This window comes from Bombina bombina, chromosome 5, assembly GCF_027579735.1.
Source record: "Bombina bombina isolate aBomBom1 chromosome 5, aBomBom1.pri, whole genome shotgun sequence".
NCBI lineage: Eukaryota > Metazoa > Chordata > Amphibia > Anura > Bombinatoridae > Bombina > Bombina bombina.
The window spans coordinates 1,158,670,475-1,158,697,553 of record NC_069503.1 but is presented as its reverse complement, the minus strand read 5'-3'; the positions used below and the strand labels follow the sequence as shown (position 1 = coordinate 1,158,697,553).

The 27,079-nt window shown below is 43.0% G+C and overlaps 1 protein-coding gene across 1 annotated transcript in view; it reads left to right on the top strand.

Annotated features, from left to right (window-relative positions):
• BOP1 (BOP1 ribosomal biogenesis factor) overlaps positions 1 to 27,079 on the top strand; it is a 192,127-nt gene that overhangs the window by 142,425 nt on the left and 22,623 nt on the right. The window contains exons 6-11 of the mRNA XM_053715497.1: positions 10,186 to 10,287; positions 10,400 to 10,612; positions 14,466 to 14,627; positions 14,738 to 14,818; positions 16,048 to 16,117; positions 16,274 to 16,406. Coding sequence (XP_053571472.1) covers positions 10,186 to 10,287; positions 10,400 to 10,612; positions 14,466 to 14,627; positions 14,738 to 14,818; positions 16,048 to 16,117; positions 16,274 to 16,406 — 761 coding nt within the window. The remainder of the gene's footprint in view (positions 1 to 10,185; positions 10,288 to 10,399; positions 10,613 to 14,465; positions 14,628 to 14,737; positions 14,819 to 16,047; positions 16,118 to 16,273; positions 16,407 to 27,079) is intronic.

Here is a 27,079-nt window from a genome sequence, read left to right as displayed (position 1 = left end):
TAACTTACTTCTTGCTTTACAGCAATGAGGTATGTTCAGTCATTTTTTCTGCAGAGACTTTGATAACTACAGAAAGGCTGACAGTATACCCATTAGGGGAAGGGTAAGCAGTAATCCTAGTATTAGAAGGGGTATTACTAGCTTGCATATAGGGCTAATCTTATGGGCACTCAGTTTGTATGTTATATTGGGAACAAACGTTTGTGTGTCTGGGAGTACTGTGTTTATTTCATTTGGGACTTCTGTTTTTGAGGGTTCACTTGGCTTATTTGGGGTTTTTATAATCCACATGGCTCAAAGATCGTTTTGTATATTTATGTGTAGGCCCCAGCAACATCGAGTGAGAGGGGCGGGGCCTATTTTCACGCCTCAGTTGCGCATTTGTTTTACATAGGCGAGCAGCAAGCTACAACAGAAGGGTCCAGGAGCACTTCTAAGGGCCTAATCGAAGCTTTATTTCCACATTCTTGATCCTTGAGGGCAGGTAGGCCCCACAGCAGAGCTGTGACAGGGTGCTGACAAGGGTTTTACCGGGTTTTTAACACTTTTTAATCCGGTTTTCTCATTTAAGGGTTAATTACCTTAATACTTGTAGTGCAATCTTACTACAGCTTGATGGGTATACTGTAAAAATTTCGGAAAGTTTGGAGTAATTTTAAGCAGTTTTGCATTTTGTGTATGCTTTTTTTTCTCTTAAAGGCACAGTACCGTTTTTGACATTTGTGTTTTTTTCATTAAATAAAGTGTTTTCCAAGCTTGCTTGTCTCATCACTAGCTTGTTCAACACGTGTGACATTGAGGAAACTCATTGTTCAATTTGTTTAGAAGCCATTGTGGAACCCCCTCTTAGAATGTGTCCCACTTGTACTGATATGTCTATAACTTGCAGACAGTATATTTTGAGTTTGGCAATGAATGATTCTCAGACAGAAGGAAATCAGGTTTTGCCATCTAGTTCTCCCCAAGTGTCACAACCAGTAACGCCCGCACAAGCGACGCCAAGTACCTTTTAGTGCGTCTAACTCTTTCACCTTGCAAGATATGGCCTCAGTTATGAATACTACCCTCACAGAGGTTTTATCTAAACTGCCAGGTTTGCAAGGGAAGCGCAGTAAGAACATATGTTGAGCCTTCTGACGCTTTAGTAGCCGTATCCGATATTCCCTCACAATGTTCAGAGGTAGGGATGAGGGATTTGCTATCTGAGGGTGAGTTTTCTGATTCAGGAAAGATGTTCCCTCAGACAGATTCAGATATGACGGCATTTAAATTTAAGCTGTAACACCTCCGCTTATTGCTCAGGGAGGATTTAGCAACTCTGGATGATTGTGACCCTATTGTAGTTCCAGAGAAATTGTGTAAAATGGACAAATATTTAGAGGTTCCTGTTTACACTGATGTTTTTCCGGTCCCTAAGAGGATTTCGGACATTGTTACTAAGGAGTGGGATAGACCAGGTATTCCGTTCGCTCCCCCTCCTGTTTTTAAGAAAATGTTTCCCATATCTGACACCATGCGGGACTCATGGCAGACGGTCCCTAAGGTGGAGGGAGCTATTTCTATTTTGGCTAAGCGTACAACTATACCTATTGAGGACAGTTGTGCTTTCAAAGATCCTATGGATAAAAAATTTGAGGGTCTCCTAAAGAATTTTTTTTTTCATCAGGGTTTTCGTCTCCAGCCTATAGCGTGCATTGTTCCTGTAACTACTGCAGCTGCTTTTTGGTTTGAGGCTCTGGAAGAGGCTCTTCAGGCGGAGACCCCATTAGATGACATTCTGGATAGAATTAGGGCTCTTAAGCTTGCTAATTCTTTCATTACAGACGCCGCTTTTCATCTGGCTAAATTAGCGGCAAAGAATTCAGGTTTTGCCATTTTAGCGCGTAGAGCGTTATGGCTTAAGTCCTGGTCTGCTGATGTTTCATCAAAATCTCAGCTGTTGACCATTCCTTTCAAGGGTAAGACCCTTTTCGGGCCTGAATTGAAGGAGATCATTTCTGATATCACTGGAGGGAAGGGTCATGCCCTCCCTCGGGATAAGACAAATAAGACAAGGACCAAGCAAAATAATTTTTGTTCCTTTCGAAACTTCAAAGTTGGTCCCGTTTCCTCTTCCCCTGCTGCGAAGCAAGAGGGGAACTTTGCTCAGGCCAGTCTGGAGACCTAACCAGGCTTGGAACAAGGGTAAACAGGCCAAGAAGCCTGCTGCTGCCACCAAGACAGCATGAAGGGGTAGCCCCCGATTTTACGCTGTGTAGAAGACCTTTTTACCTTTGGAGTGATCTGCCCAGTTCCAAAAGCAGAACAGGGTCAAGGGTTCTACTCCAATCTATTTGTGGTTCTCAAAAAAGAGGGAACCTTCAGACCAATTCTAGATCTCAAGATCCTAAACCAATTCCTAAGAGTTCCATCCTTCAAGATGGAGACCATTCGGACTATTTTGCCAATGATCCAGGAGGGTCAATATATGACCACCGTGGACTTAAAGGATGCGTATCTTCACTATCCACAAAGATCACCAGTTCCTCAGGTTTGCCTTTCTGGACAAGCATTACCAATTTATGGCTCTTCCCTTCGGGTTGGCCACAACGCCAAGAATCTTCACAAAGGTGCTGGGGTCCCTTCTGGCAGTCCTTAGGCCGCGGGGCATAGCAGTGGCGCCTTATTTAGACGACATCGTAATTCAAGTGTCGACTTTCCGACTAGCCAAGTCTCACACGGACTTAGTGTTGGCCTTTCTAAGATCTCACGGGTGGAAGGTGAACGTAAAAAACTTTTCTCCTCTCACAAGAGTTTCATTTCTAGGGACTCTGATAGACTCGGTGGACATGAAAATATTTCTGACGGAGGTCAGGAAATCAAAGATTTTGTCCACCTGCCGAGCTCTTCATTCCATTCCTCCGTCGTCAGTGGCTCAGTGTATGGAGGTAATCGGTCTAATGGTAGCGGCAATGGACATAGTTCCGTTTGCTCGCTTGCATCTCAGACCACTACAACTGTGCATGCTCAATCAGTGGAATGGGGATTATGCGGATTTATCTCCTCAGATAAATCTGGATCAAGAGACCAGAGACTCTTTTCTTTGGTGGTTGTCACAGGATCATCTGTCCCAGGGAATGTGTTTCCGCAGGCCAGAATGGGTTATAGTGACGACGGACGTCAGCCTACTGGGCTGGGGTGCAGTCTGGAATTCCCTGAAAGCACAGGGTTTGTGGACTCAGGAGGAGGCCCTCCTTCCGATAAATATTCTGGAATTAAGAGCGATATTCAATGCTCTTCAGGCGTGGCCTCAGCTGGCTGTATTCATCAGATTTCAGTCAGACAACATCACGACTGTAGCTTACATCAATCATCAGGGGGGAACAAGGAGTTCCTTGGCGATGATGGAAGTTTCCAGGATAATCCGATGGGCAGAGACTGACTCTTGCCATCTATCAGCGATCTATATCCCAGGGGTAGAGAACTGGGATGCAGATTTTCATCCGTGGGAGTGGGAGCTCCATCCGGAGGTGTTTGCTCAACTGGTACGGCTCTGGGGCACACCAGAATTGGATCTGATGGTGTCTCGTCAGAACGCAAACTTCCTTGTTACGGATCCAGGTCCAGGGATCCTCAGTCAGTACTGATAGATGCTCTAGCAGTACCCTGGTCGTTCAACCTGGCTTATGTGTTTCCACCTTTCCTTCTTTTTCCGCGTCTGATTGCCAGAATCAAACAGGAGAGAACTTCTGTGATTTTGTTATCGCCTGCGTGGCCACGCAGGACTTCATATGCAGACCTGGTGGACATGTCATCTCTGCCACCATGGACTCTGCCATTGCGACAGGACCTTCTGATTCAAGGTCCGTTCAAGCATCCAAATCTAATTTCTCTGCAACTGACTGCTTGGAGATTAAACACTTGATTTTATCAAAGCAGGGTTTCTCTGAGTCGGTCATAGATACCTTGATTCAGGCTCGAAAGCCTGTCACCAGGAAAATCTATCATGAGATATGGCGTAAATATCTTTTTTGGTGCGAATCCAAGGGCTACTCATGGAGTAAGATCAGGATTCCTAGGATTTTGTCTTTTCTTCAAGAAGGATTGGAGAAAGGATTGTCGGCTAGTTCCTTAAAAGGACAGATATCTGCTCTGTCTATTCTATTGCACAAGCGTCTGGCAGATGTCCCAGATGTTCGGGCTTTTTGTCAGGCTTTAGTTAGAATCAAGCCTGTGTTTAAACCTGTTGCTCCGCCATGGAGTCTAAATTTAATTCTTAATGTTCTTCAGGGGGTTCCGTTTGAACCCATGCATTCCATAGATATTAAAATTGTATCTTGGAAAGTTCTGTTTCTAGTTGCTATCTCTTCAGCTTGAAGGGTTTCTGAATTATCTGCATTACAATGTGACTCGCCTTATCTTGTTTTTCATGCTGATAAGGTGGCGTACCAAACCTGGGTTCCTCCCTAAGGTGGTTACTAACAGGAATATCAATCAGGAGATTGTTGTTCCTTCTCTGTGTCCTAATCCTTCTTCTAAGAAGGAACGTTTATTGCACAACTTGGACGTGGTTCGTGCTTTGAAGTTCTATTTGCAGGCAACCAAAGATTTTCGTCAATCATCTTCTTAGTTTGTTGTCTATTCTGGAAAACGTAGGGGGTCAAAAGGCTACGGCTACCTCTCTTTCCTTTTGGCTGAAAAGCATCATCCGTTTGGTTTATGAGACTGCTGGACAGCAGCCTCCTAAAAGAATTACTGCTCACTCTACTAGAGCGGTGGCTTCCACATGGTCTTTTAAAAATGATGCTTCTGTTGAACAGATTTGTAAGGCTGCAACTTGGTCTTCGCTTCATACTTTTTCGAAATTTTCCAAATTTGATACTTTTGCTTCTTCGGAGGCTATTTTTGGGAGAAAGGTTTTGCAAGCAGTGGTGCCTTCCGTTTAGGTTCCTGTCTTGTACCTCCCTTCAACCTGTGTCCTAAAGCTTTGGTATTGGTATCCCACAAGTAAGGATGAATCCGTGGACTCGGTACAAATTGCAAAAGAAAACAAAATTTATGCTTACCTGATAAATTTCTTTGTTTTGTGATGTACCGAGTCCACGGCCCGCCCTGTCTATGCAAGGCAGATAGTAGTTTTTATTGAAAACTTCAGTCACCTCTGCACCTTCTAGTTTCTCCTTTTTCTTCCTAATCCTTCTGTCGAATGACTGGGGGTTGTGTTAAGGGGGGAGCTATATAGACAACTCTGATGTGGTGCTCTCTTTTCCACTTCCTGTTAGGAAGGATAATATCCCACAAGTAAGGATGAATCCGTGGACTCGGTACATCGCAAAAGAAAGAAATTTATCAGGTAAGCATAAATTTTGTTTTTGGAGGAGCGGATTGGGTTGGCACCCAAGCTCTGTTGGGGTGGGTGAGTCCCCCCTTTTTTTCTTCCATTCCCTGGGGGCTTGTGGTTGGGGTCTTTTCCCCCTATCAGACATGTCTATCGCTTGGGCTGGTCTGGTGTTGGAGCAGGATCTGAGATCTGTTGCTCTGCTATTTCTCCTTTCTCCACATTCAAGATTTGTGGGAAGGACTTGCGGCTCTTAGATAGCCTGCGACGTTATCCGCTGGTTAGTGGATACTTAGCAATCTGAAGGATCCTATCTTCAGCTGCTTTCTACTTGCCCTGCAAGTATTTTAAGTTTCCGAGTCAATTTAGATGACTGCAGTGTTTTTGCCTCAGGTGTTGTTCGTCAGACCTATCAGAGCTTGCTGCACGAGGTTTCGTTCTGAATATTTCGGTATTCTAAGATACCTTTTTGCGACTTGGGGACCTTCGTCTTCAGTTGATTTCTAGAGTGTTAGGGGAAGATCCTCTCTCTGTTTCAGACTCCCTGCCTTATCCCGTGGTTTCTGTATTTTTGGGGTCTGGGTGTTGCCTCCCCTTGTTCTATGAAACTGGCTGGGTCTCTGTTAGCCTGACCCAGTTTCTCAGGTTTTTGTTCTGTGTTTTTATTTAGGACTCGTGTACCCTTTTAGGTTTTTTTTTCTGGAGTTCCTTATGCTAGCTGGACAGCTAGCTCAGCATATACACCGTGGCTAATCTGCACTGTAGCAAACCGAGGGTTGCAAGTTTGATCCCCGGCGAGGTCAACTCAGCCTTTCCCCCTTTCGAGGTTGATAAAATGAGCCGCGCCTTGAGTCCCTTAAGGGGAATTAGCTGCGCTTTACAAGTACAATCATGTTTTCTCTTTTTGTGAAAGAATACGGTAGTTTGTTCCCTTTCTTTAGTAAGGGGTGTGTTGTTTGGAGACCGACTGCTGGGGACGGTGCCTCTTGGAGGCTGTTGACTCAGTCGAGTCTAGTTCCTGCGGTCTCTAGCAAGGCTGTGGACTATCTGCGGATCAGTGTCCTTGGGCCTTTTTTCAAGGTTGTTCTCGGCTTCGGACGAAGCAGGATTTTGTTGGGTAGGGGTTTTCAGACCTGGTGCCGTCAGAATGGGCCGCCTCTTGTACCCTCCCGTTATTGCATTCAGTGTCCTCTATAGCTTGGGTATTGTTTTCCTAAAAGTAATGAATGCTACTGTGGACTCTTTCCATTTATGAAGAAAAACATAAATTATGCTTACCTGATAATTTTCTATTCTTCAGATGGAAAGAGTCCACAGCTCCCCGCCGGTATTTTTTCTGTGGGGCGTCTGTTATTTTTGTTCTTTTGGCACCCTGTCTTTGCCTCCTCCTGGTGGCCAGGTTCTGAATTCTCAAAAGTAATGAATGCAGCTGTGGACTCTTTCCATCTGAAGATAAGAAAATTATCAGGTAAGCATAATTTATGTCTTTTGAGTAAGGAACGTAGAGGCTTCTTCACCAGGTTAGCGTGAGCTTGTAGCGAGTAATTGTGTGCTGTTGTTAGCTATAAGGAATATAGAGGTTCCTACCTCACCAGGTTAGCGTGAGCTTGTAGCGAGTAATTGTATGCTGTTAGCTGTAAGGAATATAGAGGCTCCTACGTCACCAAGTTAGCGTGAGCTTGTAGCGAGTAATTGTATGCTGTTAGCTGTAAGGAATATAGAGGCTCCTACCTCACCAGGTTAGCGTGAGCTTGTAGCAAGTAATTGTATGCTGTTAGCTGTAAGGAATATAGAGGCTCCTACGTCACCAGGTTAGCGTGAGCTTGTAGCAAGTAATTGTATGCTGTCAGCTGTAAGGAATATAGAGGCTCCTACCTCACCAGGTTAGCGTGAGCTTGTAGCAAGTAATTGTATGCTGTTAGCTGTAAGGAATATAGAGGCTCCTACGTCACCAGGTTAGCGTGAGCTTGTAGCGAGTAATTCTGTGCTGTTGTTAGCTGTAAGGAATATAGAGGCTCCTACGTCACCAGGTTAGCGTGAGCTTGTAGCGAGTAATTGTGTGCTGTTGTTAGCTGTAAGGACTATAGAGGTTCCTACGTCACCAAGTTAGCGTGAGCTTGTAGCAAGTAATTGTATGTTGTTAGCTGTAAGGAATATAGAGGCTCCTAAGTCACCAGGTTAGCGTGAGCTTGTAGCGAGTAATTGTATGCTGTTAGCTGTAAGGAATATAGAGGCTCCTACGTCACCAGGTTAGCGTGAGCTTGTAGCAAGTAATTGTATGTTGTTAGCTGTAAGGAATATAGAGGTTCCTACGTCACCAAGTTAGCGTGAGCTTGTAGCAAGTAATTGTATGTTGTCAGCTATAAGGAATATAGAGTCTCCTACGTCACCAGGTTAGCGTGAGCTTGTAGCGAGTAATTGTATGCTGTTAGCTGTAAGGAATATAGAGGCTCCTACGTCACCAGGTTAGCGTGAGCTTGTAGCGAGTAATTGTATGCTGTCAGCTGTAAGGAATATAGAGGCTCCTACCTCACCAGGTTAGCGTGAGCTTGTAGCGAGTAATTGTATGTTGTCAGCTGTAAGGAATATAGAGGCTCCTACGTCACCAGGTTAGCGTGAGCTTGTAGCGAGTAAATGTATGCTGTTAGCTGTAAGGAATATAGAGGCTCCTACCTCACCAGATTAGCGTGAGCTTGTAGCAAGTAATTGTATGCTGTTAGCTGTAAGGAATATAGAGGCTCCTACGTCACCAGGTTAGCGTGAGCTTGTAGCGAGTAATTGTGTGCTGTTGTTAGCTGTAAGGAATATAGAGGTTCCTACCTCACCAGGTTAGCGTGAGCTTGTAGCAAGTAATTGTATGCTGTTAGCTGTAAGGAATATAGAGGCTCCTACGTCACCAGGTTAGCGTGAGCTTGTAGCAAGTAATTGTATGCTGTTAGCTGTAAGGAATATAGAGGCTCCTACGTCACCAGGTTAGCGTGAGCTTGTAGCGAGTAATTGTGTGCTGTTGTTAGCTGTAAGGAATATAGAGGTTCCTACCTCACCAGGTTAGCGTGAGCTTGTAGCAAGTAATTGTATGCTGTCAGCTGTAAGGAATATAGAGGCTCCTACCTCACCAGGTTAGCGTGAGCTTGTAGCAAGTAATTTTATGTTGTTAGCTGTAAGGAATATAGAGGTTCCTACCTCACCAGGTTAGCGTGAGCTTGTAGCAAGTAATTGTATGCTGTCAGCTGTAAGGAATATAGAGGCTCCTACCTCACCAGGTTAGCGTGAGCTTGTAGCAAGCAATTGTATGTTGTTAGCTGTAAGGAGTATAGAGGCTCCTACCTCACCAGGTTAGCGTGAGCTTGTAGCGAGTAATTGTATGTTGTCAGCTGTAAGGAATATAGAGGCTCCTACGTCACCAGGTTAGCGTGAGCTTGTAGCGAGTAAATGTATGCTGTTAGCTGTAAGGAATATAGAGGCTCCCTACCTCACCAGATTAGCGTGAGCTTGTAGCAAGTAATTGTATGCTGTTAGCTGTAAGGAATATAGAGGCTCCTACGTCACCAGGTTAGCGTGAGCTTGTAGCGAGTAATTGTATGCTGTCAGCTGTAAGGAATATAGAGGCTCCTACCTCACCAGGTTATCGTGAGCTTGTAGCGAGTAATTGTATGTTGTCAGCTGTAAGGAATATAGAGGCTCCTACGTCACCAGGTTAGCGTGAGCTTGTAGCGAGTAAATGTATGCTGTTAGCTGTAAGGAATATAGAGGCTCCTACGTCACCAGGTTAGCGTGAGCTTGTAGCAAGTAATTTTATGCTGTTAGCTGTAAGGAATATAGAGGCTCCTACGTCACCAGGTTAGCGTGAGCTTGTAGCGAGTAATTGTATACTGTTAGCTGTAAGGAATATAGAGGCTCCTACCTCACCAGGTTAGCGTGAGCTTGTAGCGAGTAATTGTATGCTTTTAGCTGTAAGGAATATAGAGGCTCCTACATCACCAGGTTAGCGTGAGCTTGTAGCGAGTAATTGTATGTTGTCAGCTGTAAGGAATATAGAGGCTCCTACTTCACCAGGTTAGCGTGAGCTTGTAGCAAGTAATTGTATGTTGTCAGCTGTAAGGAATATAGAGGCTCCTACTTCACCAGGTTAGCGTGAGCTTGTAGCGAGTAATTGTATGCTGTTAGCTGTAAGGAATATAGAGGCTCCTACATCACCAGGTTAGCGTGAGCTTGTAGCGAGTAATTGTATGTTGTCAGCTGTAAGGAATATAGAGGCTCCTACTTCACCAGGTTAGCGTGAGCTTGTAGCGAGTAATTGTATGTTGTTAGCTGTAAGGAATATAGAGGTTCCTACCTCATCAGGTTAGTGTGAGCTTGTAGCGAGTAATTGTATGTTGTCAGCTGTAAGGAATATAGAGGCTCCTACGTCACCAGGTTAGCGTGAGCTTGTAGCGAGTAATTGTATGCTGTTAGCTGTAAGGAATATAGAGGTTCCTACCTCACCAGGTTAGTGTGAGCTTGTAGCAAGTAATTGTGTGCTGTTACCTGTAAGGAATATAGAGGTTCCTACCTCACCAGGTTAGCGTGAGCTTGTAGCGAGTAATTGTATGCTGTTAGCTGTAAGGAATATAGAGGCTCCTACCTCACCAGGCTAGCGTGAGCTTTTAGCAAGTAATTGTATGCTGTTAGCTGTAAGGAATATAGAGGCTCCTACGTCACCAGGTTAGCGTGAGCTTGTAGCGAGTAATTGTGTGACGGTGTTCGGTGTAAAGAATATAGAGGCTCCTACGTCACCAGGTTAGCGTGAACTTGTAGCGAGTAATAGTGTGACGGTGTTGGGCGTAAGGATCGTCTACGTAACCGTTTTTGTGTATTTTTACTAACAGCCAGCGGTGGATTTCTTCACTCACGAGACCATGATTCACCCAGTAACAAATCGCCCAGCGGACAAACGGAGCTTTATCCCATCGCTGATTGAGAAAGAGAAGGTAACATGGAATTGCCTTTGTTTCTCATAGGGATTCTGATTGAGGCCACCTGCCATGTTAGTGTTAGTGAACTTCCTGTAGACACTTGCTCTTTTACTCTCTCTAACTCTAGGTCTCTAAGCTCGTCCATGCTATAAAAATGGGCTGGATTCGCCCTCGCAAACCTCGTGATGATGCACCTAAGTACTACGACCTGTGGGCACAAGAAGATCCTAATGCCATCCTTGGTAGGCACAAGATGCACGTTCCGGCACCCAGACTACCTTTACCGGGACATGAGGAGTCTTACAATCCCCCTCCGGAGTACCTGCTGAGTGAGGAGGAGGTGAGTGTTTCACAGTTGTGCATAAAGGCAATAGCCTGTACACAATATGGCGACAGCACCATGGTTATGTGTGCACTGGTCTTCAACAATTTACTGATCAGGCACCAATGTTGCTACTACTCACACAAGCGTACAGACACCTCCTGCTTTCTACCGGATATCTCATGTGCGCTGATGTCAGTGAGCTAAAGCATTTGTAAATAAAATGACCAAACTATTCATAATCCCTGCACATGTATCTGCACGTTACTGCTGGTGATGCAATACCACGAGGCAGATATAATACCACAGTACTCAGCAAGGCTCGCTCCCCTCATACAACTCGCTGTTACACATTACTCACTCCCCTCATACAACCCGCTGTTACACATTACTCACTCCCCTCATACAACTCGCTGTTACACATTACTCACTCCCCTCATACACTCACTGTTACACATTACTCACTCCCCTCATACACTCACTACTACACATTACTCATTCCCCTCATACACTCACTGTTACACATTACTCACTCCCCTCATACACTCACTGTTACACATTACTCACTCCCCTCATACACTCACTGTTACACATTACTCACTCCCCTCATACAACCCGCTGTTACACATTACTCACTCCCCTCATACAACTCGCTGTTACACATTACTCACTCCCCTCATACACTCACTGTTACACATTACTCACTCCCCTCATACACTCACTACTACACATTACTCATTCCCCTCATACACTCACTGTTACACATTACTCACTCCCCTCATACAACCCGCTGTTACACATTACTCACTCCCCTCATACAACTCGCTGTTACACATTACTCACTCCCCTCATACACTCACTGTTACACATTACTCACTCCCCTCATACACTCACTGCTACACATTACTCACTCCCCTCATACACTCACTGTTACACATTACTCACTCCCCTCATACACTCACTGTTACACATTACTCACTCCCCTCATACAACTCGCTGTTACACATTACTCACTCCCCTCATACACTCACTGTTACACATTACTCACTCCCCTCATACACTCACTGTTGCACATTACTCACTCTTCTCATACACTCATTGTTACACATTACTCACTCCCCTCATACACTCACTGTTACACATTACTCACTTCCCTCATACACTCACTGTTACCCATTACTCACTCCCCTCATGCACTCACTGTTACCCATTACTCACTCCCCTCATACACTCACTGTTACACATTACTCACTCCCCTCATACACTCACTGTTACACATTACTCACTCCCCTCATACACTCACTGCTACACATTATTCACTCCCCTCATACACTCACTGTTACACATTACTCACTCCCCTCATACACTCACTGCTACACATTACTCACTCCCCTCATACACTCACTGTTACACATTACTCACTTCCCTCATACACTCACAGTTACACATTACTCACTCCCCTCATACACTCACTGTTACACATTACTCACTTCCCTCATACACTCACTGTTACACATTACTCACTCCCCTCATACACTCACTGTTACACATTACTCACTCTCCTCATACACTCACTGTTACACATTAATCACTCCCCTCATACACTCACTGTTACACATTACTCACTCTTCTCATACACTCACTGTTACACATTACTCACTCCCCTCATACACTCACTGTTACACATTACTCACTTCCCTCATACACTCACTGTTACACATTACTCACTCCCCTCATACACTCACTGTTACACATTACTCACTCCCCTCATACACTCACTGTTACACATTACTCACTCCCCTTATACACTCACTGTTACACATTACTCACTCTCCTCATACACTCACTGTTACACATTACTCACTCCCCTCATACACTCACTGTTACCCATTACTCACTCCTCTCATACACTCATTGTTACACATTACTCACTTCCCTCATACAACCCGCTGTTACACATTACTCACTCCCCTCATACACTCACTGTTACACATTACTCACTCTCCTCATACACTCACTGTTGCACATTACTCACTCTCCTCATACACTCACTGTTACCCATTACTCATTCCCCTTATACACTCACTGTTACACATTACTCACTCCCCTCATACACTCACTGTTACACATTACTCACTCTCCTCATTCACTCACTGTTGCACATTACTCACTCTCCTCATACACTCACTGTTACACATTAATCACTCCCCTCATACACTCACTGTTACACATTACTCACTCTTCTCATACACTCATTGTTACATATTACTCACTCCCCTCATACACTCACTGTTACACATTACTCACTCCCCTCATACACTCACTGTTACACATTACTCACTCCCCTCATACACTCACTGTTACACATTACTCACTCCCCTTATACAACTCACTGTTACACATTACTCACTTCCCTCATACACTCATTGTTACACATTACTCACTTCCCTCATACAACCCGCTGTTACACATTACTCACTCCCCTCATACACTCACTGTTACACATTACTCACTCTCCTCATACACTCACTGTTGCACATTACTCACTCTTCTCATACACTCACTGTTACACATTACTCACTCCCCTCATACACTCACTGTTACACATTACTCACTCCCCTCATACACTCACTGTTACACATTACTCACTCCCCTCATACACTCACTGTTACACATTACTCACTCCCCTCATACACTCACTGTTACCCATTACTCACTCCTCTCATACACTCACTGTTACACATTACTCACTCTCCTCATACACCTCACTGTTACACATTACTCACTCCCCTCATACACTCACTGTTACACATTACTCACTCCCTTCATACACTCACTGTTACACATTACTCACTCTCCTCCTACACCTCACTGTTACACATTACTCACTCCCCTCATACACTCACTGTTACACATTACTCACTCCCTTCATACACTCACTGTTACACATTACTCACTCCCTTCATACACTCACTGTTACACATTACTCACTCTCCTCATACACCTCACTGTTACACATTACTCACTCCCCTCATACACTCACTGTTACACATTACTCACTCCCTTCATACACTCACTGTTACACATTACTCACTCCCTTCATACACTCACTGTTACACATTACTCACTCTCCTCATACACCTCACTGTTACACATTACTCACTCTCCTCATACACCTCACAGTTACACATTACTCACTCCCCTCATACACTCACTGTTACACATTACTCACTCTCCTCATACACCTCACTGTTACACATTACTCACTCTCCTCATACACCTCACAGTTACACATTACTCACTCCCCTCATACACCTCACTGTTACACATTACTCACTCTCCTCATACACCTCACAGTTACACATTACTCACTCCCCTCATACACTCAGTGTTACACATTACTCACTTCCCTCATACGGTAAGCTAGTAGCCACCACTTGTTCTCCTATACAGGAGTAGAGTGTAGAGATTCAGGTGTCCAGTAGAGAGTGAAGTGAGACAGACAGCAACCATCAAAAAGTGCATAAATATAGAAACCACTAATCTTATACGGGGTATACAGGTGTCTACCAATATTGAGTGTATAGAGTCTTGCACCAATTATAAGCGAGTGTATAAAAAACATCAGAGAGTATATATAGACAACCATCACAGTTTAGATGGACATTTACTGAGCATCAGAGGACGTTTAGAGACAGACGCCGGCAAGACACTAAGCCTCGGAGTTAGGAATGAGACCGTTTCAGCTTCACTAACGCTTAGCACTGAGAATTACTCAGGCTTGTGCCAAACTGCATAGAATATTGGAAAAGGGAGGAGCTTTCGTTTCATATGTCACTTACCTTTTATATTATTTTCCTGACGTTTTCAGAGACTTGCCTGGGAGCAGCTTGATCCAGAGGATAGAAAACTTCCGTTCCTCCCGCAGCACCACAGCTCCCTGCGATCTGTGCGCGCGTTTCCTCGATTCATACATGAAAGATTTGAGCGCTGCCTGGACTTGTATCTATGCCCACGCCAGAGGAAGATGCGGGTCAGTGGTCTCACTGTACTATCCCCCACTGTCCTACAACCCTTCTCTGGTGTTACTACCTTATCTCTCCAGTTTACCCCACCTGATAGGATATTTGTTTTTATTCTCAGGTAAATGTGAATCCTGAGGATTTGATCCCTAAACTACCAAAACCACGAGATTTGCAGCCGTTCCCCACCACACAGTCTATGGTAAGACCATCTGCCCTCAGTGCGTTCTTGGCATAGGTCTGTTCAATCTCTAATTGTATCGTGTTGATCTCTGTGAATTCTCCACACCTGCATGATGCCCTCGCTGTCCCTCCTGTCTCACTGCATTGTCACACTGTCATCTGCATGACACCCTCTGTCCCTCCTGTCTCACTGCATTGTCACACTGTCACCTGCATAACGCAATCTGTCCCTCCTGTCTCACTGCATTGTCACACTGTCATCTGCATGACACCCTCTGTCCCTTCTGTCTCACTGCATTGTCACACTGTCACCTGCATGACACCCTCTGTCCCTTCTGTCTCACTGCATTGTCACACTGTCACCTGCATGACACCCTCTGTCCCTCCTGTCTCACTGCATTATCACATTGTCACCTGCATGACGCTCTGCATCACCTGTTGTCACCTTGTGCCCCCTGCTGTCACTCTTTGCCCCCTGCTGTCACTCTTTGCCCCCTGCCTCTTTGTGCCCGCTTTCTTTTCCATGGCTGCTACTTTACTGTTTATGCTACTAGCCTAACTACCAAAACCACGAGATTTGCAGCCGTTCCCCACCACACAGTCTATGGTAAGACCATCTGCCCTCAGTGCGTTCCTGGCATAGGTTTGTTCAATCACTAATTGTATTGTGTTGATCTCTGTGAATTCTCCACACCTGCATGATGCCCTCGCTGTCCCTCCTGTCTTACTGCATTGTCACCTGCATAATGCAATCTGTCCCTTCTTTCTCACTGCATTGTCACACTGTCACCTGCATTACACAATCTGTCCCTCCTGTCTCACTGCATTGTCGCACTGTCACCTGCATAACACAATCTGACCCTCCTGTCTCACTGCATTGTCACACTGTCACCTGCATAACCCAATCTGTCCCTCCTTTCTCACTTCATTGTCACACTGTCATCTGCATGACACCCTCTGTCCCTCCTGTCTCACTGCATTGTCACACTGTCACCTGCATGACACCCTCTGTCCCTTCTGTCTCACTGCATTGTCACACTGTCACCTGCAAGACACCCTCTGTCCCTCCTGTCTCACTGCATTGTCACACTGTCACCTGCATGACGCTCTGCATCACCTGTTGTCACCTTGTGCCCCCTGCTGTCACTCTTTGCCCCCTGCCTCTTTGTGCCCGCTTTCTTTTCCATGGCTGCTACTTTACTGTTTATGCTACTAGCCCTCAGTTACACCTCATTATCTGTGTTTTAGGTATATCGTGGTCATACAGACTTGGTGCGCTGTATCAGCGTGTCCCCCTCTGGGCAGTGGCTGGTGTCGGGTATGTAATGAACGTTCTTACTGACCTTTGTATTATATCTGTCTCTCTCTTTATATATACAGACCTTCTTATCCCCTCACAGTCTCTCTCTCTCTCTCTTGTTCCTTGTGTCTTCTTGTGGTCCCTCACGTTATGCCGCTCTTCTGCTCCTGTCAGGTTCTGATGATTGTTGTGTTCGATTCTGGGAGGTTTCCTCTGGCCGCTGTATGAAGACCGTGCAACTGGAGGGAGCCGTGAAGAGCATCAGCTGGAATCCAACCCCAACGCTGGTTCTGGTTGCTGTGTGTGTGTGAGTATCACTGTTGTGCCTTTATTTTATAACCGCTGTATAAACAACAGGTAGAAAGTGTAGAAAGCTCCTTCCCCATCATGCATGCCTGGTAGCAAATACTGGTCTGTGCTTTACCCAGGGTAAAGCAAGGGGCCCGTTTATATATTATTAGACTTGCCTTGGTGCACCAGCAGCTGAGGGCTGTGACTTACCTGTGGTTGGTGACTCTTGTAGACATAAGGTGGCAGAAAGATAATTAGGGAACTTGGGGGACATAAAATTGCATGTCAGTGTTATCATTGCACTGTTGCTTCTGTACAAGTAAGTTTTTAACCCATGCTAAGTCCGCTCCAGAGCAGCAATGATTGTGGTGAGCCAGTGACAAGAGGCATTTATGTGAAGCCACCAATCAGCAGCCAGCTGAGGAAATCAGAAGTAAACTTACCAGTCTCTTAATATTTCTGCTCCGTCTGAACCATGAAAGTTTTTTATTTTCGAGTTCTATTAATTTAGTGCAGATGTTTTCTATAGCGTACGTGTGTTCCTTCATAGCCAGGGTCACAGATCTACATACTTGTCTGCGTATAAAACACTGGCTCTTCATTCTTATCCTTCGCCCATTATCAAACAACTGCAGAGACCTGTTCATTGTGTAAGATTTTTACAACCTCCTATAATTGGTCCATGTGGTCACCAAAAGCAACAGACACGCAAGGGAAGAAGCGAATACCCACCGTCGTCATGCGCATCGTTACTGCTTGTGCTAAACATTGTCTTCCAGAGCCTGGATCTTTGTCCCCGCTACTCATATGGGCACATACTGCTTTTCTTTCATACAGGTGGGGAAGAGTCCACAATCCGTTACTCTTGGAAATTAATCTTCACTGTCATTAGGAGGAAGCAAAGATTCCCAAACCCCAAGAGCCCTATAAAGCCCCTCCCACTTCACTGACACCTCAGTCTCATCTTTGCCTCCGCTGGAAAAGGTTGAAGAATGAAGATGTGCATTTGATTCTTCCGTTAGAGAGGTTCTCTGACCGAGTTGAGGCATATTTCACAGTGATTGTTGTATACTCCTATTCCAGATCTTCTGCTGATGTTACAGCACTGGCTTCCTGCAGTGGGGGGTACCTAATGGTAAGTACTATATAAAGTCATGGCCAAAAATATTGGCACCCCTGCCTTTTTCTTTCATGTAATTAGCAAGAGTCCATGAGCTAGTGACGTATGGGATATACATTCCTACCAGGAGGGGCAAAGTTTCCCAAACCTCAAAATGCCTACAAATACACCCCTCACCACACCCACAAATCAGTTTTACAAATTTTGCCTCCTATGGAGGTGGTGAAGTAAGTTTGTGCTAGATTCTACGTTGATATGCGCTCCGCAGCAGGTTGGAGCCCGGTTTTCCTCTCAGCGTGCAGTGAATGTCAGAGGGATGTGAGGAGAGTATTGCCTATTTGAATTCAATGATCTCCTTCTACAGGGTCTATTTCATAGGTTCTCTGTTATCGGTCGTAGAGATTCATCTCTTACCTCCCTTTTCAGATCGACGATATACTCTTATATATATATATATATATATATATATATATATACCATTACCTCTGCTGATTTTCGTTTCAGTACTGGTTTGGCTTTCTACAACATGTAGATGAGTGTCCTGGGGTAAGTAAGTCTTATTTTCTGTGACACTCTAAGCTATGGTTGGGCACTTTTTTATAAAGTTCTAAATATATGTATTCAAACATTTATTTGCCTTGACTCGGGATGTTCAACGTTCTTTATTTCAGACAGTCAGTTTCATATTTGGGATAATGCATATGAATAAATCAATTTTTTCTTACCTTAAAATTTGACTTTTCCCTGTGGGCTGTTAGGCTCGCGGGGGCTGAAAATGCTTCATTTTATTGCGTCATTCTTGGCGCGGACTTTTTTGGCGCAAATTTTTTTTTCTGTTTTCGGCGTCATACGTGTCGCCGGAAGTTGCGTCATTTTTGACGTTCTTTTGCGACAAAAATGTCGGCGTTCCGGATGTGGCGTCATTTTTGGCGCCAAAAGCATTTAGGCGCCAAATAATGTGGGCGTCTTATTTGGCGCTAAAAAAATATGGGCGTCACTTTTGTCTCCACATTATTTAAGTCTTATTATTTATTGCTTCTGGTTGCTAGAAGCTTGTTCACTGGCATTTTTTCCCATTCCTGAAACTGTCATTTAAGGAATTTGATCAATTTTGCTTTATATGTTGTTTTTTCTATTACATATTGCAAGATGTCCCATGTTGAAGCTGAGTCAGAAGATACTTCTGGAAAATCGCTGCCTGGTGCTGGAGCTACCAAAGTTAAGTGTATTTGCTGTAAACTTGTGGTATCTGTTCCTCCAGCTGTTTGTAATGAATGTCATGACAAACTTGTTAATGCAGATAATATTTCCTTTAGTAATGTTACATTACCTGTTGCTGTTCCATCAACATCTAATACTCAGAGTGTTCCTGATAACATAAGAGATTTTGTTTCTAAATCCATTAAGAAGGCTATGTCTGTTATTCCTCCTTCTAGTAAACGTAAAAAGTCTATTAAAACTTCTCATTTTTCAGATGAATTTTTAAATGAACATCATCATTCTGATTCTGATAATGGCTCTTCTGGTTCAGAGGATTCTGTCTCAGAGGTTGATGCTGATAAATCTTCATATTTATTTAAAATGGAATTTATTCGTTCTTTACTTAAAGAAGTCCTAATTGCATTAGAAATTGAGGATTCTGGTCCTCTTGATACTAAATCTAAACGTTTAGATAAGGTTTTTAAATCTCCTGTAGTTATTCCAGAAGTTTTTCCTGTTCCTGGTGCTATTTCTGAAGTAATTTCCAGGGAATGGAATAATTTGGGTAATTCATTTACTCCTTCTAAACGTTTTAAGCAATTATATCCTGTGCCATCTGACAGATTAGAATTTTGGGACAAAATCCCTAAGGTTGATGGGGCTGTCTCTACTAACCGATTGTACGACACTCTCTGACGTGGTGGACAGATCACCATCGTTTAGTTCAGGGGGCTTCTTTTGTTCTTCCGACCTGGACTGTAATCTCAACAGATGCAAGTCTAACAGGTTGGGGAGCTGTGTGGGGGTCTCTGACGGCGCAAGGGGTTTGGGAATCTCAGGAGGTGAGATTACCGATCAATATTTTGGAACTCCGTGCAATTTTCAGAGCTCTTCAGTCTTGGCCTCTTCTAAAGAGAGAATCGTTCATTTGTTTTCAGACAGACAATGTCACATCTGTGGCATACATCAATCATCAAGGAGGGACTCACAGCCCTCTGGCTATGAAAGAAGTATCTCGAATTCTGGTTTGGGCGGAATCCAGCTCCTGTCTAGTTTCTGCGGTTCATATCCCAGGTATAGACAATTGGGAAGCGGATTATCTCAGTCGCCAAACGTTGCATCCGGCCAAAATGGTTTCTTCACCCAGAGATATTTCTTCAGATTGTCCAAATGTGGGGACTTCCAGCATGGCCTCACAGGTTTTGGTATGCAGATCTTGTCCGGATGGCCTCTTGCCAACCGTGGACTCTTCCGTTAAGACCAGACCTTCTGTCGCAAGGTCCTTTTTTCCATCAGGATCTCAAATCCTTAAATTTAAAGGTATGGAGATTGAACGCTTGATTCTTAGTCAAAGAGGTTTCTCTGACTCTGTGATTAATACTATGTTACAGGCTCGTAAATCTGTATCTAGGGAGATATATTATAGAGTCTGGAAGACTTACATTTCTTGGTGTCTTTCTCATCATTTTTTCTGGCATTCTTTTAGAATTCCGAGAATTTTACAGTTTCTTCAGGATGGTTTGGATAAAGGTTTGTCTGCAAGTTCCTTGAAAGGACAAATCTCTGCTCTTTCTGTTCTTTTTCACAGAAAGATTGCTAATCTTCCTGATATTCATTGTTTTGTACAAGCTTTGGTTCGTATAAAACCTGTCATTAAGTCAATTTCTCCTCCTTGGAGTTTGAATTTGGTTCTGGGGGCTCTTCAAGCTCCTCCGTTTGAACCTATGCATTCATTGGACATTAAATTACTTTCTTGGAAAGTTTTGTTCCTTTTGGCCATCTCTTCTGCCAGAAGAGTTTCTGAATTATCTGCTCTTTCTTGTGAGTCTCCTTTTCTGATTTTTCATCAGGATAAGGCGGTGTTGCGAACTTCTTTTGAATTTTTACCTAAGGTTGTGAATTCCAACAACATTAGTAGAGAAATTGTGGTTCCTTCATTATGTCCTAATCCTAAGAATTCTAAGGAGAGATCATTGCATTCTTTGGATGTAGTTAGAGCTTTGAAATATTATGTTGAAGCTACTAAGAATTTCCGAAAGACTTCTAGTCTTTTTGTTATCTTTTCCGGTTCTAGGAAAGGTCAGAAGGCCTCTGCCATTTCTTTGGCATCTTGGTTGAAATCTTTAATTCATCATGCTTATGTCGAGTCGGGTAAAACTCTGCCTCAAAGGATTACAGCTCATTCTACTAGGTCAGTTTCTACTTCCTGGGCGTTTAGGAATGAAGCTTCGGTTGATCAGATTTGCAAAGCAGCAACTTGGTCTTCTTTGCATACTTTTACTAAATTCTACCATTTTGATGTGTTTTCTTCTTCTGAAGCTGTTTTTGGTAGAAAAGTACTTCAGGCAGCTGTTTCAGTTTGAATCTTCTGCTTATGTTTTCAGTTTTTTTCATTATAAAATTTAAACTTTATTTTGGGTGTGGATTATTTTTCAGCGGAATTGGCTGTCTTTATTTTATCCCTCCCTCTCTAGTGACTCTTGCGTGGAAAGATCCACATCTTGGGTAGTCATTATCCCATACGTCACTAGCTCATGGACTCTTGCTAATTGCATGAAAGAAAACATAATTTATGTAAGAACTTACCTGATAAATTCATTTCTTTCATATTAGCAAGAGTCCATGAGGCCCACCCTTTTTTGTGGTGGTTATGATTTTTTTGTATAAAGCACAATTATTCCAATTCCTTATTTTTTATGCTTTCGCACTTTTTTCTTATCACCCCACTTCTTGGCTATTCGTTAAACTGATTTGTGGGTGTGGTGAGGGGTGTATTTGTAGGCATTTTGAGGTTTGGGAAACTTTGCCCCTCCTGGTAGGAATGTATATCCCATACGTCACTAGCTCATGGACTCTTGCTAATATGAAAGAAATGAATTTATCAGGTAAGTTCTTACATAAATTATGTTTTTGTCTGATAATGCACCACTGCGCCCAGAAAATTGTTGCAATTACAAATGTTTATGCATTAGAGGCTCGTTGAGCTTCCAGGCGTACAGTTATATTTCATGTAATTGGCAACTGAGTCCATGAGCTAGTGACGTATGGGATATACAATCCTACCAGGAGGGGCAAAGTTTCCCAAACCTCAAATGCCTATAAATACACCCCTCACCACACCCACAACTCAGTTTTACAAACTTTGCCTCCTATGGAGGTGGTGAAGTAAGTTTGTGCTTGATTTTTATGATTTATTCTTTGATATGCGCTTCTAAGCATTCTGAAGCCCAATTCCTCTGAGTACAGTGTTTGTCAGTGGGATGTGAAGGGAGTATCGCCTATTGATTTTATGGTTTACCTTGCGGGAAATCTTTTCAAGGGTTCTCTGTTATCGGTCGTAGGGATTCATCTCCTACCTCCCTTTTCAGATTGACGATATACGCTTATATACTATTACCTCTGCTGATAGTTTTCAGTACTGGTTTGGCTATCTGCTATATGTGGATGGGTGTCTTTCGGTAAGTATGTATCTTTATTTAAGACACTCTCAGCTATGGTTTGGCGCTTTATGTAATAATATAAAGTTTTAAATATATGTATTTACTTATATTTGCCATGAGTCAGGTCTATGTATATTTCCTTTTGCAGTCTAAACAGTTTCAGTATAGGAATCATGTTTGGGAAGTTTATTTAAACTTTTTTTTTACCTGGGGTTCAGTCTTTTTCTAATTTGACTTTTATTTTTTCGCGGGCAAATCTAGGCTCGCGAGGGTGCATAATGCTGTTTTTTGTTGCGTCATTCTTGTCGCAATTTTTTTTGTAATTTCCTGCGTCTTTGTTGACGCTAGTTGTTTTGGCGCAGAATCGCGTTTGTTATGACGCGAATTGTGTAATTTCCTGGTGTTAGTTTTGCGCCAAAATTTTTTAACTTCTTTTGCATAATGCGACATTCTTGGCACCAAATTTTAGTTATTTTAACCCTCTCCCTCTATTGCTCGCTGTTTCATTAACTTGAAAGCTATTATGCCTGCTTTTGTTTTTCTCTACTGAAACTGTTATATTGTGGAAATTGAATGTTTTGCCTAATGTTATTTTTCTTTTTCTGTTACATTTTGCGAGATGTTTCATTCTGATCCTGACTCTGATTTTACTGTAGAAACTTTGATGCCTTGGAACACAATTCTACAAAGCTAAGTGTGTTCTTTTCAATATTAAGCTGTTGTTATTCCTTCAGCTTAATTATGTGGCATTTATTTATCATATTTTATGCTAGTAATGTTTCTACATGTACAATAACATTTACTGTTTTTACTTATTCAGTTCATGTACTTGAATTCATCTGCAAACATCACATGTTGTTGCTTATATCATAAAAGGTTATGACTGTATTATGCCTTTAAATAAACTTACAAGGTCTTTTCAAAATTGTTAAGTTCCAATTAATTTTGTTCTGACCGACAGCATATTTAAGTTTATTCTACTGATGAAGGTTTCTTTGGCTCAATAGATCCTGTATCAGACAGTTTGTTAAAATTCTAGTCCTCCTATTAACTATCAGCTAAATTACGAGTTTTGAGCACAATAGGGAAATTAACGACCGCCACAAAAGCACCGGTATTTCACCTCCCTATAGCGCTGCTATTACAGGTTTTGTAAAACCCGGCTTGCGTTGAGCTCCATGCTTCACCCAAATCCAAGCGCTGCTTTGATGTGCTCGTGCACGATTTCCCCATAGACATCAATGGGGAGAGCCGGCAAAAAAAAAAAGCTTAACACCTGCAATCGCGTAAACAAAAGCTCCGTAACGCAGCCCCATTGATGTCTATGGGGGAAAAAAAAAGTTACGTTTAACCCTAACATAAAAACCACGTCTAAACACCCCTAATCTGCCGCCACCTACATAATGTTATTAACCCCTAATCTGCCGCCCTTAACATCGCCGGCACCTAAATAAAACTATTAACCCCTAATCTGCCGCCCCAACATCACCGCAACCTACAACATAATGTTATTAATCCCTAATCTGCCGCTCCCAATGTCACCGCCACTATACTAAAGTTATTAACCCCTACACCTCTGGCCTCCAACATCACTAACACTAAATAATATATTAACCCCTAACGTAACCCTAAGCATAACCCTAACACCCCCTAACTTAAATATAATTAAAATAAATCTAAATAAACCTTACAATTATTACCTAAATAATTCCTATTTAAAACTAAATACCTATAAAATAAAACCTAAGCTAGCTACAAAATAACTAATAGTTACATTGTAGCTATCTTAGGTTTTATTTTTATTTCACAGGTAAGTTTGTATTTCTTTTAAAAGATACAATGAGTCCACGGATTTCATCCTTAATGTGGGATATCGCCTCCTGGTCAGCAGGAGGAGGCAAAGAGCACCACAGCAGAGCTGTATATATAGCTCCTCCCCTCCCTCCCACTCCAATCATTCTCTTTGCCTGTGTTAGTGTAGGAAGAGGTAAAGTAATTCTTCAATCAAGAGTTTATTATTTTTAAAATGGTACCAGTGAGTGCTATTTTACTCAGGGTGTAGCCGTATTCCTTGTCAGCCTCTAGAGTATAGCTACAGGTGGCTTTTAAGCAATGGGAACTGTTGGGATTTCATTCTCTCTCTGCGCCTCCTATACTCTGTGCTGCCCTGCTGATGATGGTTTTAGCAGATATTATCTAAGACCGTGTTTATTCCCACAGGCTTACAGGAGGAGAAGAAGGACCTCTTGATCGTGTGGGACAAGTCATGTTGTCGCTCAGCATAGAGGTATGTGCAGTCCTTAAATTCTGGGACATAAATTAACTCAGAATAGACTGTTGTTTTCCCTATCTGATGTGAGGGGTCATTCACCTGGGGTCTTTATTGACAACTACAGTGTGTTGGGACATGGTAAATGTTCCCCTCATTACTTACTGTCCGGAATGTCTCTGTTTGACAGACAGTGGGAATTTCAGTTTTGTGTTCACAATAAAGGATAAGAAACTGTGCTACTTTGGAACTGTGGGCTAGACGCTGGAGATCGGCACTTCAGAGTTTTTGGTATAAGGCTCCGGTGTCAGCTGTTTTAGTTTAATCAGTGTTCTAAACAGGAAGGTTATTAGGCTGTTTTTATGGGACTATGTATAAGTGCTTTACATTTGTTACGATGCCCGGCATTATGTATTTTACACGCTACGTTAGCCGGGTTCAGTCGAGCTCTGTTTGTCCACCCACGAGAAGCGGGGCTTAGCGTTTCGTGCACTTGAGAAGCCGCGCTGTTATTCTTACTAGAGATCCCGGCACCAGAGGAGTACGCTGATAGACTCCGGTGTTTTTCATTAGACCGCATGGTTAAGGTGAACACAGGTGCGGTCTTCGGCACTCTGCATATCGGTGTCCATAGTCGTGTGGGGGCAGGTAGGCGCCGCAGCAGAGCTGTGGCGACATGGTGCACTATTTTGTTTAAGTCAATAAAATTGGTGACTTAGTGCAAGGCCGGATTATTATTTATATGTTTGCATTTGCATTTTCTTTAGCACAGTATTACGGACAGAGTGTTGGGGAAATAAATTAAAGGCTCAGTTACACTCTGGTTTCTTGAATATTGTCAACGGTCATATTAGGCTGTTTTTATATTTTAAGGGTTTAAACACATCCTATATTTAAACAGTGCCACAACCAAAATTGTTTGTTTTTTGTCATGGAAGACCTTCAGAGCATTACATGTTCTTTATGTTTGAATGCCAATGTGGAACCCCCTGTTACTTTTTGTCCCTCATGCACTGAGAGGGCATTATTATTATTATTATCAGGTATTTGTGGAGCGCCAACAGATTCCGCAGCGCTACAGTTACAGTTTAGAGAGCAAATTTTCTTTAATAAAAGTTTGTGAAAAGCGGATGCTTCTCAGGGTTCTGCTGAGGAGATTAAGAGTATGCCGCAACTTTCTTCCCAAGCGTCACAGCCCTTAACGCCCCCTCAAGCGGCGCCAAGTTCCTCGGCTGCTTCTGCTGCGATCACACTGCAGGGCATTGCTGCAGTTTTGTCATCTACACTTTCAGAGGCGTTATCTGCCTTTGCGTACTTCAAGGCAAACGCAGTAGAAAGGATAACCACATGGTCCATACAACTTCTGATGCTTTAATGGCGATCTCAGATGTACCCTCCCAGGGCTCTGAATTGGAGGTTGGCTCTGGTTTGCAGATCTAGTGGAGATTTTATTTCTCCCCCGTGGAATCTGTCTCTTGGAAGGACCTTATGATAGGGTCTTTTCCTTTCATTCAGTTTCATTTTTCTAATGCTGACTGCTTGTGATTGAACGCTTGGTTCTGTCTAAGCGTGGTATATCCGAGTCTGAGTCATTGGACCATGATTCTGACTTGAAAGCCTGCGCTTAGAAAGGTTTTCCCGTAAGATATGGCGTAAATATCTTACTGGTGGGTATCCAAGGGTCACTCTTGGAGTAGGGTCAGGAATCTTGAATTTTGTCCTTTCTCCAGGACTGGAGTAGGGTTTGTCAGTTTGTAAGAAGGTAGAGAGGAATAGATTCCTCCAAAGTATACACTGATAGCACTCCAGAGTCCGAAAAGGATAAGTTGAATATATATGTGAACTCAAAAGGAAATGCTATTGCTGTTACCCTCTGTAGTGTGGTTAACAGGATGTCAAAAAATACCCTTAGTAGTAAATGTCCAGAGGTATCTGGATACCATTAGGGTTAAGAGAGCGAGTAATATCTAATATATGCACAGTGGTGTCAATTGGTCACTTATCTAATGGCTCAGATTGATTCTAAATCTAAATAGAATGTCTCTGATTTACAGAGGGTAACAGCAATAGCATTTCTACTTATAATCAGCATATAGCTTAATCTGTAGCATATATGACTTTTGTCACGTTATCTCCACCTCAGGTCGTAATTTTAAGTTGAATCCTGTTTTTAGTCTTAATTTAATAAAAGTTAAATTTTAATTTATACATGTGTTCCTGATCCCAGAGTAGGAGACCGTTTCCTTTTGAGTTCACATCTATATCCAACTTATCCTTTTCAGACTCTGGAGTGCTATCAGTGTATACTTTAGAGGAAGCTATTCCTCTCTACCCTCTTTCTCTAGTTGTTAATATACACAGCACCATCCCATGAACCCACTGTTATTAAACTGGGGTATTAATTTAAATGGCAGAAGTCCTGATATAAATGCAGTAGTACCATTGGATATTGTTTTCTTTTCCAATTTGTCAGTTTGTATCCTGAAGGGTCATAATTCTGCATTATTTTTTTCTACATAGGCGTCTGGCGGACGCACGTACCAGATGTGCAATCTTGGTGTCAGGCCTGTGTTTAAATCTGTTGCTCCTCCTTGGAGTCTTAACCTTGTTCTTAGTTTTACAGCGGGCTCTGTTTTAGCCTATGCATTCCATAGATATTA